General features: G+C 45.5%; 1 protein-coding gene across 1 annotated transcript in view; it reads right to left on the bottom strand.

Annotated features, from left to right (window-relative positions):
• Positions 1-12,390, bottom strand: part of FAM171A1 (family with sequence similarity 171 member A1) — a 117,510-nt gene that overhangs the window by 8,669 nt on the left and 96,451 nt on the right. The window contains exon 5 of the mRNA XM_080917753.1: positions 11,847-12,023. Coding sequence (XP_080773879.1) covers positions 11,847-12,023 — 177 coding nt within the window. The remainder of the gene's footprint in view (positions 1-11,846; positions 12,024-12,390) is intronic.

The raw sequence follows: 12,390 nt of genomic DNA, 5'->3' as shown, positions 1-12,390 counted from the left end.
GACTCATTTCCTGAGTCATGAATCATGTCTACTCAGAGATCTCCCAGCATCTGACAATAGCAGTGTTTCCTCAGGGCTTCTGGGGAGATAGAGACAGAAGACATTGAACACAGCAGAGGGGAGGGTTCCTATGCTGGTTGAGAACATTTCTCCGGAAGAAGAGAAAGGGTAACTTTCAGCTGTTTCCATCTCCCCCCACCCTCTCCCACGCACGGCACCCCCCACACAGCACAGCAGCTTCGGATTAGCCAGGATGCAGCCATGCCTTCTTCGGTTGGCTGTTTCCCCAGATTAGATGTTTGAGTCACTGCCCTTCAAATGGGGTGGATGCTAAATGGAGCTGAGTCCTCATTCCTGCTCATTCATAAACAACTCTGCCTGAGAAAATCAACTGAAACGGACCTGAAAAAGTCCTCCACGTTACATACGAGGCAAGCCAAGTGCTGGAGCTATTATCAACAGCACATGTCCATTCCCGCTGCCCAGATGGCTGGTCCCTGTTCTGGAAGATGGACCATAGAAAGGCCACCTGCTGTTTTGGAAGGTCAAGGAGAACAGTGTCACCTGGGATGGTAGAACAGGGCTTGTCAGTAAGAATAACAGGTGGGGAGGATGACAAGGACACTCAGGAAAGGGGGCAACATGGAGAAGCATGAAACAATGGACCAAGGACTGGGAAGACAGGTTCAAGGTGAACAGAAAGTAGTGGGTAGGCCATAGTTGGGGAGGAGCTTCACATTTGCCTGGGTAGACCTTGGAATATAGACGGAAGCTTTGGAACCTGTAAACCAAGGCCAACTATGGTCCCGTGTCATCTGCTTGTTCTGCCTGGCTAGTCCTCACGGCTGACTGCTATTGTAATTCTAATCTTACATAGGTTTCCTCTTTCCTAAAAAATGCACATCTGAGTTTGGGGAGAACTTACCATACACCTGCACATTCTATATCTCCTCATTCCTAGGAAACGTTTTTACTACGTCATCATTTTTCTGTGTTCACATGTTTAAGTCTGATCGCCTCCAATGGGTTACAAGCTCTAAGACTGCTGACCTATGCGTTTTATACCTTTGTCTTCTACTAAATGTATGGGTTCCCTTCTCTGCCACCCTTCTCCACCCTTATCCCTTCCAATCCCCCAGAATTAGTTAGGAGAGAAAGAAGACTGGAGGGAAAAGGGGGTGGTGATCTGATCTCATGGACTACTTCCTGCTGATTAGGGATGTCAGTTTCGTGGGGCAGTGTTGATCTTTGTCATCAGGATATCTCCAACCAGCAAGGAGCCAGGAGCAAGCAACAGCAGGAAAAGGAGCAAGGGCCACTGCACCTCTTAGGGCTCTGGCATTTTTATGCCCTCTCAAGAGTCCCCAAGATTCTAAACATCATACACTTGCCGGAACTGTCAGCAGCTGGCAAAATCATTCCCCGACAGAGCACCAGGGAAATCATAGTTAGCTGCTGTGGACAGTCCGAATCAGCCCCATATCCCACACCTGGACTAAATTTCTCATCACAACCAAGTACATAGAGCTATCTCCAAACAGGAACTCGCTTTCACACCGTGTGAATGCAGGAAGCACGATCCAAGAAACTGCATCAGCATCCTGATGGGCTGGGTGTGGCTGACAGGAAAGCTATCCCAGTGGCAGTGGGACTAAACTGGGATGTTCCCCTTCCAAATGACAGGGAGAGGAGCCAGCTGGGGAGCCCCATTAGCTTTGGCAGACCTTCTACATAATACACAACAGGGTCTGACAGAAGCGTGACGCCGCTTTGGGATTCGATCATGCTGTTCCTGGCAAAGGCATCGTCCAAGATTTCTGGTTTTGTGGGAGGGAAGATTACAGGAAACGTAAGAATTAGTGAACTGTGTGCTGGAAACATGCTTCTCTTACTGAGACCCTGATGCTATGGCAGAGTGATGGTGGGGCTTTGCTACCTGCAGAGGGGAAGGGGGAGGATGGCTTCCTACCTGTACATCCAAGTACTAATTGTGCTTAAGATGGGCAACAAGCGTTGGGTTCTTTACAGGCAAAACGACCTCGAGCAGACGAAGCTCCTCAAGGTGCCCTGTGTTGAAGGTTATGAGACAGCAGGGTGCTAGAACGGGAACTTTCATGTGCACACATGTGGGTGCCAGTCCTGTCCAGACAGCTTTATAAATAGAAGAAATATCCAACTATAAAAAGGCCTTTATGTTTCTGCTCCTTTGGGCCGGCCCTATCTGATCTGCATTTTTATCTCTCCCCAGCCTGCTCCTTCTCAATCCCTTCCCATGGCTTCCCTGTAGATCTTCACATGCAGGCAATTGAGACCACTGCTGGGACACACAGAGATGAAGCCTGTCACTTGTTGATGGCAGTTAGGCAGGACCTACACTTTCTAGTGCATTTCCAGCCCCACCCAGGTGGCTGTAATGTGGAAAAGGCATACAGATGTAGCTGCACCAGCCTGGTTGCTGAGTGTCTCAGGACTTAGCAGGGTGACTTAAGGCCTCTCTGCTCTGACCTGAGCTGTGGTTGAGACTGTTTGTGAGTGAAGGTCACGTGGTCCTCCTGGCAGCATCAAGGAAAGAGATGTTGCAAGATTGGAATTCTCAGCTGACTAATTCTCGAATAACGGTTTAAGGCATTTGGACTCCTTTTAATGGACTCTTGAGCAAGAGTGAATATGTACAACAAAGGTAAGCTGCTCATAGGAAGGGACACAAAGTCCCTTTCTAAAGGGATATTCTTCTGTACCTGCAAAGGTAGTGACAATTTTGTGTTTTATAAGAATATGCTTTCATTTTATTTCTAGGTTTGGGAAGTGGAGCTGCTGCAGATTGTCCACTATGATTTGCCTCATGTTCCAGGAGTTCCGTAAATTGGCCAGTGGCGGATGGTTTCTCCCATCTTGTGGCTGTGATGTTTGAATTCTGGGGACTTTTCAGAGGGTGTATAAATGCTAGGGCCCTGAGAGGTGAGGTGGGCTGTTGGTTTCTGTTTATTGTGCAAAGAGAAATTAGACATCCCGACTGTCAAGATCAAACTTTCCCCAAGGAACCTGATGACCCTAATCAGCAGGAAGTAGTCTAATGATGTTGCCCCCTTTTAGACTGCTGACTTTATTCAGGGATCTCTCTCTCTCTCTTTCCCCCTCTATACTTTCTCTCCTACCTAATAATAGGGGGTGAAACCTAGGGGATAAAGAGTGGAAAAAAGAAGAACCGATAAAGTAGCAAAAAGACAGCAAAAGACAGCTCCATGCCATCGTTTGAGAAGGAAGTTTGACACAGATACCAAGATCTGCATGTACTTTTGATTTAGACACAAGTGTTTCTCTTGGTAACTTGAGGCCATGGTCACGATCAATGGCAGGTCTAGGTTCCTTAGAAACATGGCCTTGAGGATTCTGGAGGCAGATTCCTCTCTATGATAGTTTTCCTGCTGCCCACATGTTCACCAACCTTCCTTACGCACCATGTTCTTGCCATCAAATTCTTTTACCCCCACTGAGGCCTAACTTGCCATGTTCAGCGTGTCTACCATCCCTATCAATGCTGTCTAGAATAATGTATTTATGCCATGTGAGGAGCATGATGACAATCCAGTTATCAAACAGTGGCACTCTGAATCCAAATGTGGTGTACACACACACACACACACACACACACACACACCCCTTCAGGACAATCCAGTTATCAAACAGTGGCACTCTGAATCCAAATGTAGTGTACACACACACACACACACACACACACACACACACATCTAATATCTCTATCTACCTATCTATCTATCTATCTATCTATCTATCTATCTATCCATCCATCCATCCATCCATCCACCCGTCCGTCCATCCATCCATCCATCCATCCATCCATCCATCCATCCATCCATCCATCCATCCATCTATCTATCTATCTATCTATCTATCTATCTATCTATCTATCTTCTGATTTATCCTTAAGAGTTAAACTACATACCATGAAAGAGCCAGAAATATTTCCAGGACTGTGTGAGGTATTGAGAGAGTGCCCTCATCCTTTGGAAATGACTTTGTTAAGTACTTAGCTGGCATGGTTCCCAGTGTGAAAAGCAGTATGGATTCTTTAAACAGGCGCTGCATTTAACTGCAATGATTAATAAATACAGTAACCATCAGATAAGGCACCTTATCCTTATCTTTAAGATGGGAATGAGGTCTCTTAGTGGCCACTTACGTGCTAGTTGGTTACCATGCAAACACAAAATCAACTTTTATTAATGTACAACAAAAGTATATATATGTGTGTGTGTGTATGTGTGTGTGTCTTTATAAATATTGAACTAGTGCCTCCCCAAAGGCTAAAGGACTCTAAAATACGAAAAAACAAAACAAAACAAAACAACAACAACAACAAAAAAACAAAACCCAAAATGCAACCTAACCTTTGAAAGAAGCCTAAATAGCCTGGATTTATCTTGCTATTCCTGCTCGGCACACCCACTCTGCCTGGATATTCCTCTTTAATAGAAATTCTACTCAGCTTAACTCTGTAATAAGCATAAGAACACACGACTCTACTCTCCTGTTGTGAATTTTATAATATTAGACTTCAAAGTACTGAGTGGATGAATGCTCAGCACAACACAGGGCCAGCTGATCTCACCAGTGGCCTGGCCACTTTCCAGTTGTGTGAACTGCAGACATGTCCCAGAGGCACAGAAGAGGAAGGACGTGTCTTCAAGTCTTTAAGCCACTGAAGATTATGAACTCACCTGCTTCCCTTTTCCACTGTACATGGCCTGGACATTTTAACATGTGCGGTTCAGAACCTTCCTTCTCACTACTTGTATTCTAATTGAACCTGCACAAACTTAGGATAACCTCTACTAGATGTATAAGCTAGAATATATAAGCCGGGAAGAATTCTGCAACCATCTAGAAAAACCATCTCAAAACCACTGTGCCAATAAGAAGTGGTTATTTTTCACAGTGCAGAGTATGGTTACCTCTACTTCCACACCTACATTTTGACTATGCAGTATTGAGACACTCGCGATGAGCATTGGGGTCACCTGTGTTGACACAGAACCCCACTGCTGTCTTGCCTCATGAGTGAGCGTAGCATGGTTGGGGTACAGTGGTCTTCAGAAAACACAAAGCATGCTATGTTTTACCTCTCAGCATCTGCATTATCCTCACCCACCACCGCGGTCTGCTCCATCCAGACCCCTCAGTATGCCCCCTGTCTCCAGGAGCTGAGTAATAAGCCTTTTAAGACTTTACATTGTTTTAGTTTATTTCCTTTACAGCAGTGTTCTGTATGTACAGAGGAACATACAGAAGCCTCAAGGCTAATGTCTAGTTTAGTGCATGCTTTAATAAGAGTAGCACAGGATCATTCAGTCGGGCACAGGGAAGCACCTTCGTGGCCCCAGCGTTAGAATGTGCGGCAGAAGGAGAGTCAGCTCAAGATCAGCCCGGAGCGACAGGTGAGACCTCAGCTCAGAAGAAGAAGAAAGAAAAAAAAAAAAAAAGAAAAAGAAACGCCTGGAAAAGATTGCAGGAGCACTTGAGTTCCCCTTACCACACAGCAGAAAACCTCACCATTTCTACAGGTACAATATCAAAAAAGGAAAGACTGGCTCTGAATAGGTCAGTGACCTTCTCTGAAGTGACTTTCCCCATGGAGTCAGTTAAGAGCAAACCTCCCTTGTCAATTATATAACAAAATATTTCTCGGGCAACTATTTACCCTGTAGTTTTTGTTGGAAGAAGTCAAACAGAGGAGCAGAAGTTGTACGGGGTTGTTTAGATTCCTTACAGCTTTCAACAAGTAGATTTCAGACTGGTCTCAACAAGAAAAAAAAAAAAAAAAAAAAAAAAAAAAAAAAAAAAAAAAAAAAAAGAAGGGACATTCACGGTATCCAAGGACTCTGTGTTTGAAGCAGGAAATGAGAGACAGGCTGAATATTAGAAACCGAGACAGAAATAAGCTTGTAGTCACCTAACACATTCTCTGAATGTAGAGAATTAGCCTTCCAAAGTCCTTCAGTTCCCATCATGGATCCTTTCCCAAACGTATTCTTGACTCATTAAGCCTTTAAAGCCTTCAATGTGAACAGGGTAGTTTTTGAGGAAGAGATTTATTTTTTTAGAAAAAGATTGTGTGTGTGTCATTCTGCACATCAGACATATATTCCCGAGTGAAGGACCATCTGCCCTGGACACAGGAGTTATTTGAAGTTCGATTTCAGACAGCGAGTGACATTAAAAGTACTGAACAGTGGTGGAGCCTGGGCACTGGTGGCAGACTAGTGGCTGGAGTGTCCTAGAGAGTCATCCGGAGGGGAGACTAGAGTGACAAACAGACTGCAGGTCTGAGCCCGTCTCTCCTCATATGAGCCACCAAAGATTTGCACACGACATACGGGCTAATAGCACTAATAACAGTAATGATGGTGACCAGGGGAAGGAGGGAGTGAGGGGAGGGGGGAGGGGAAGGAGGAAGAAGAGGAAGATGAAAGAGAAGGAGGAAGAGGAGGAGAGGGAAAGGAGGAGCAAGAAGGAGGAGGATGAAGTGAAGAAAAGGAGGGAGAGGGAGGAGATGGGGGAGGAGATGATGGAGAAGGTGGGGAGGGCGAGGGGTGGCTAGGAAGGCTTTTCCTAAGTGCCTGGCTCTCTTTAACTTCCCTCCTTTCACGTGTATCATGTAGGGACTCTGCCTATTGTACCCCTGTCACAGTTGTGACATTAGAGGCCCATAACGGCTAAGCAACCAGTTCTACCTTGTACCATGAGCAGTGGGCCTTCCAAGGTCAGTTTGTCATAACTGCTGGTCTGTGGCTCCCTGTTTCCTCTCCAATGCTAGAAACATCGTGCATAGTACACAACCGGGGCAAACCTACCTGCTACCTTCACTTTGCAATTATTCCTCCAAGTGAAAGGAAGTGGGCATTCATGTATGTTAAAAATATCTGGGGCTTCAGACAGCCTAGTGCTTAAGAACGCTGGCTGCGCTTTCAGAGGACCCAAGTTCAGTTCCCAGCAGCCAAACCTTCTGGCCTTCGCCAACACCTGCATGTTAATGGTACACACACACCAAATAAATACCTGGCGAGCCGTGTATGTAGCTTACTTGTTATTGCCCTTAGCATGTCATAAGCAGTAGTGATACATACCTGGAACACCGCAGGACAGAGTTTGTCTCCCACAACCGCAGCAGCAGCAATAATAACTTATGGAGCATAAATGTCCTAATTATGTTCATTTAGGCTTATAGTAGACTAAACATCACGTTTTTGCTTAAAACCCAGGTGCATTGAGTGGCCTGGAGGTTTCCTGGCGGTGGAAAGAGCCAGTAAAGGATACGAAATTGCCACACTTAGCCAAACTCCATCCAGTAATGAAAGGTTAACTGTTAAAGGATGCAGGCTTTCTCTGAGAAGGACCGACCAGCCAAGTCTCCAACCACAAACTCACTACTCATCTGCCAGGTCTGCCGACATGGTTTTGGCTAAATCCATGCATGGTAAATCCTAGCTCTGCACCGAGTGATACTCAGAAAACCAACAAGCGCCCCAAACCACAGCTACCTAAGAACTAATTTCCTGAAAATGATGATTCCGAGGGCGCCACCAACACAAATGCCTTAACAATGCTTCGAGATGGATGTTACAGGGCTGTTTTTTGGAGTTGCTAGGCAACGCTGGAAAACAACTGACCGTCTTCTTAGATCAGCCCACAGGGCAGAACAAGTATATTACAGAGTTTAATTCTCATCCTTCAGGGCAGAACTCTGCGATGGGACGCTAACAGAGCCACAGCAACAGAAAACACGCAGATCTCAGTCCACAGATGCAGAGCAGAGGGTCTGCGCCCCACTCTTGGATCTTTGTCAAGACCAAGTTTCCACTGGGCTCTCAGCACTACCCTTCTGCCTCCTCAGCTTCATCAACTCTTTGCAGGCAAATTATCGCCTCCCCACCTAAAATCACTGAAACACAGTCCACTCTCACGCTCCCTTTCCTAGCTGAAAAATGAGAGGCCTTTGGCTAGCATGTGCACAGCCCTGGTTCAGTCCCTCAGCACAGACAAGTGGACTGGAAATCCCAGTGTTTGGTGGCAGAGGCAGGAAGGTCAGAAGTTCAAGGTCATCTTTGATTCATAGTGAGTCCGTTTCTTTGATCCTCAGCTAGTATCCCCTAGGAAATGGCCGGTTTGTCTTTGTTAGGGATATACTGACATCAGTCTAAGGTAAACCAACCTCTTCCTTTGTTTAATACCATGAATTATCACATCTATTCTTGTAGGGGGGGGGGCTAGTACATATAGTTCTAAAGTTAATCCCATATATAAATATGTACTTGAATGGTTAATCAAATAAACATCTCCATTTCTAACTTTTACCCATACAATGTAATATAGTGAGTGCATCCTTAGAAGTCGTTCAGACCATAACATATCACGTTGAAATCCTCCATCTAGACACATGGCTTATTTTTTAATATTCATATGATTTAACAAATCTGTATCTCTTATCATTTCTCCACGTCAGAGTTCTGGGTCAGCCTTGAAAACACATTTAAGCAAGTCCTTGGCAGTCTCTAAGTTATTCTTGGAGACCTAGATAAAACCCTTTGACCAAACTTGAGGTCAGAGAGTCACATAAAAATCTCCTTAACTTTATTTTTTTAAAGACTACTTTAGGTTCACATCAAATTTGAGATAAAGGTTTGGAGATTTCTTACACCTTCCCACCCCCAACCCCTCTAACATTTCCTACAATATGCTTGCCACACTAATGAACCTACACTGATAAATAGATGAAATATATGTGCATTCCAAACTGCCTTCAAGGGCAAACTGGCCATGACTTACCTAAAAGCTCAGTGGGCCCAGCACATCAAAAGCAGTCATGCTCCTTGGAAGCAGACACAGACACACCGCACAGGCCAGCTAAAGGCATTATTCCTGAGCTCCTGCTGTAGCTGTGCTGTCAGTGGTTCAGTAACCACCATTTCTCTAGCAACCCACATATACTCTGCCTGCGGTGTTTGGGAAGGCAGCTCAAGCTGGACCTCGCCACACAGCTCCACTCCCAGGGCAGGCTTCTCTTTCTGCCATCTCGTTGGAGTGCGGGGATACAAATGCACCGGGTGGCCCTTAGAACAGCAGAAGCACAAATCCAAAATCCAAAACACTATTGATTTTTTGATTATTCAGGATCAGTCGCTTTGGATTCAAACCACTGACCTGGTTTGCTTATTCATGAGTGACCATTCCCTTGGGCCACAAGTCATACAACCTCATACTCCGGAAAGCCATCTGCTGCCCTAGTTACACACTGAAGAAAGAATTAATGTCCATAGAAAAGAGCCGACACAATTGGCCCTTACAGTTCTGAAAGCCACAGCTAGCACACATTTGCCACGGCCAACTTTCTTCCCCAGACACGGGAAGGTCAAACTGTCTCCTGCACACAACTAAGTGTAGACACTGGTCACTTCGCCAGGTGTCTTTATTAGACATCCACTGGGAACTATTCTTAATCACACAAATATAGATAGGACCACAGGGAGCAAGCAGGCTAAGCAGGTGCCTAGGTACCTGTCCACATACTGCATAGTACCACTGAGGCAAACACTTATCACAGAGGGGTTTCCGTGACACCCAGGGCACCGGGCTTATTAAACTTTCTATGGCTGAGATAAAATACAGGAGGCAAACATGGTAAAGGGGGAAAGACGTATTTTGGCTCACAGCTCATAAGTTTTAGCTCATGGCCACTTGGCTCTACTGCCTCTTGAGCTTGGGGTGACATGGCCCATAGTGAACTGCACGTGGCAGAGCAAAGCGGCTTACCTCAGGATGGCTGGGAGCCAGGGCCATGTCCCAGTGACCCACTTCCACCCCCTTAGGCCCTGCCCCCTACAGGTGGGAGTGCCTCCTCCAATACCACCATCTATTGGAGACCAAGATCTTAGCACAAGGCACTGGAAGAACATTTGAGATCTGAACCAGCACAGCTCTGAAGGATCAGGTTCAGTTTGCAAAGTGGTAAGGCCCAAGTGAAGGGTCCATATGTCTGGGGAAGGGTCAGTATGTCTGGACAGGACAGCATCTGGGAAGGAGAAAGGGGCAGGCAGGGACAGAGACTGGCTCCAAAGAGACCCATATGCCTTGCTATGGGTCCAAGCTCCTAACAGATTGTTCTGAGAAAGGACCACATAGGAGCATCAGTTTAGCTAGAGCAACACTACAGCAGGCCCAACAGGCCCCATGGATGGAGGGGAAATGGGAGACAGCCAGACGATGCAAGGGACTGGTGAGATGTAGGATTCCCAGCACAGCCATAGGAAATCCTGGAAAGGACTAGAAGGCGAGTCTGAGAAATGCTGCTCTTTTGCTGTTGTTGAGACAAAGTCTTGCTGTGTAGCTTGGACTGCTTGCAAACTCACATGAAGCCTTGTGCTCCAGCCTTTTGAATGCTGGGATTTCTGCAGGCACTAGTACACTTGGCAAGGAAGGCAGATTTGATGGATCACAAGCTAGGAGATGAAAATACACTTTCTTGCCCAACTTGCTTTTGGTTATGGTGTTTTATCACTGCGATAGAAACCCTAACTAAGAAAAGCAGTATAAAGAAAGGAAGTGTTACAAGCCACCTTGTGATGTTAACCTTGATAAGGCCATTAAAACTGCAGCAATCTTTACAAGTTACGATAAAGTCTATTAATTATCTGGGAAGTTACAAGACAAAAACTCCATGAAAGCCCAAAAGGTATTTTTTTTTCAAGTGTATTTGCTAAAATTATGTTTTGACTGATCCAAGGAGTTTAAGTATTTAAAAAATATTATTTGATATAAAAAAATCTCTCATTAATCTTCATGCATGGTTTAACAATCTCATACTGGTAGTTAAAAGCTGGTTCGAAGTTTGGCTTTCCCAAGTCACCCTGAAGAGTAATTCTGGCTCTGCACAAACATTGGAACATTTATCTACAAAGTATCTACCACCTTAGAATAGTCCTTGTTTCTCCCTAATTGTAAGGAATTGATGACTGAATCACACTATTTAGGTCACCCCAGCTGAGACCACAGAATAATGCTGACACGAAAAAATGCTGGCTCTGTTATAGTGACTGCAAAAGCAGAAGAGAGAATTCTGACACCATTTCAACGAACCCACCCAGTGACAACATCCAGGACAGGCAGCATCTTCTTGAAGTACTTGTGCCTTGAAACTTCCACCTTATTTCCTCTCCCATCACCGGATGAGAGGAAAGCAAGCTGTCATGTTGTAAGCATCCTTCAGCACTGGAGAGTGTGGCAAAGATCTAGGAGGGGTCCTGAGTGTGCTTGCTAGCCTCAGAAGAACAGCTTAAGCTGTACAGAGCCCTGATCGACAGGCCCACTGTAACTTTCCTGGGACCCTGTGCCTGACACACCCTTATTAGTTGTGCTTGGATCCCTGCACCTCTGAAACTGTGAGACAGGAGATGCCCATTTGCTATCTTAAGCTGATAAATGTTAGGGTCCCTTCTTAAGCACATGCAGATCTGTACAGGGAAACGACTAAGAGAGAATTGAAAATAGATTAACCTCTATCTCTAGGTTATAGGGTCATGGGGACTACTCCTTGCTTCAAATGATGTTGGCAAATATTTTTCTTATATTCAGGAGAAAAAAAAAAAAAAACAAACAACAACCCAAACACCCCCCCCCCCAACACACAGAACCAAAACAGATGATACTGTCTCCAGAAAAACTAGAAGGATAAATATCAGGAGAGCCAACTTTAGCTCCCAAGACCGTTAAAGATCCCTATTAGACTAAAACAAAGCAAACTTCAGAGGGGCTGCTTAGGGACTCCTGCTTACCCAGCTTCTGGTCAAACCTCCATGCTGCGACATAGGCATTGTGCCTCAGACTGCTCTGAGTGGCCAAGGGCACAGTGACATAGATGGGTCCATCCACCAACACTGGCGTTCCATTACCGCTGAGCAAGTGCGCACTGACGGCTGTGACAGGGGTCAAGTCATACCTGGTGCCGTTTCCTGGAAGGAAGACAAATGCTCATCACTTGCACAGAGGCCCCGGGGCTGCAGAAACCCTTCGAGGAAAATAGTTATCACTGCCTCGTACTGAGAAGAGTCTTCAGTGTTTGGGGGCTTTGTTAACATCAGTAATCCTTACCCCCACAACATCAGGCAGTTCAAACCCACGATTTGGCTGTGGCAGTAGCTGACCAGAGGGCATATGCTAGTTAGGGTCCCAGCTCAAGTCTGCCAGATGTAGCAAACTGTGTCTGTGTTATCTACTCCTTTCTGCTTTTCTTTCTCTCCCCAGTGCTGTTTTTTTCCCTCTGTCTGTCCATCTATCCTTCCTTCCTTTCTTTTGTTTAAAGGCAGGATCTTACCCTGT

Source organism: Micromys minutus (assembly GCF_963924665.1).
Source record: "Micromys minutus genome assembly, chromosome: 6".
Taxonomy (NCBI): Eukaryota; Metazoa; Chordata; class Mammalia; order Rodentia; family Muridae; genus Micromys; species Micromys minutus.
This window is presented reverse-complemented; position numbering and strand designations above follow the sequence as displayed.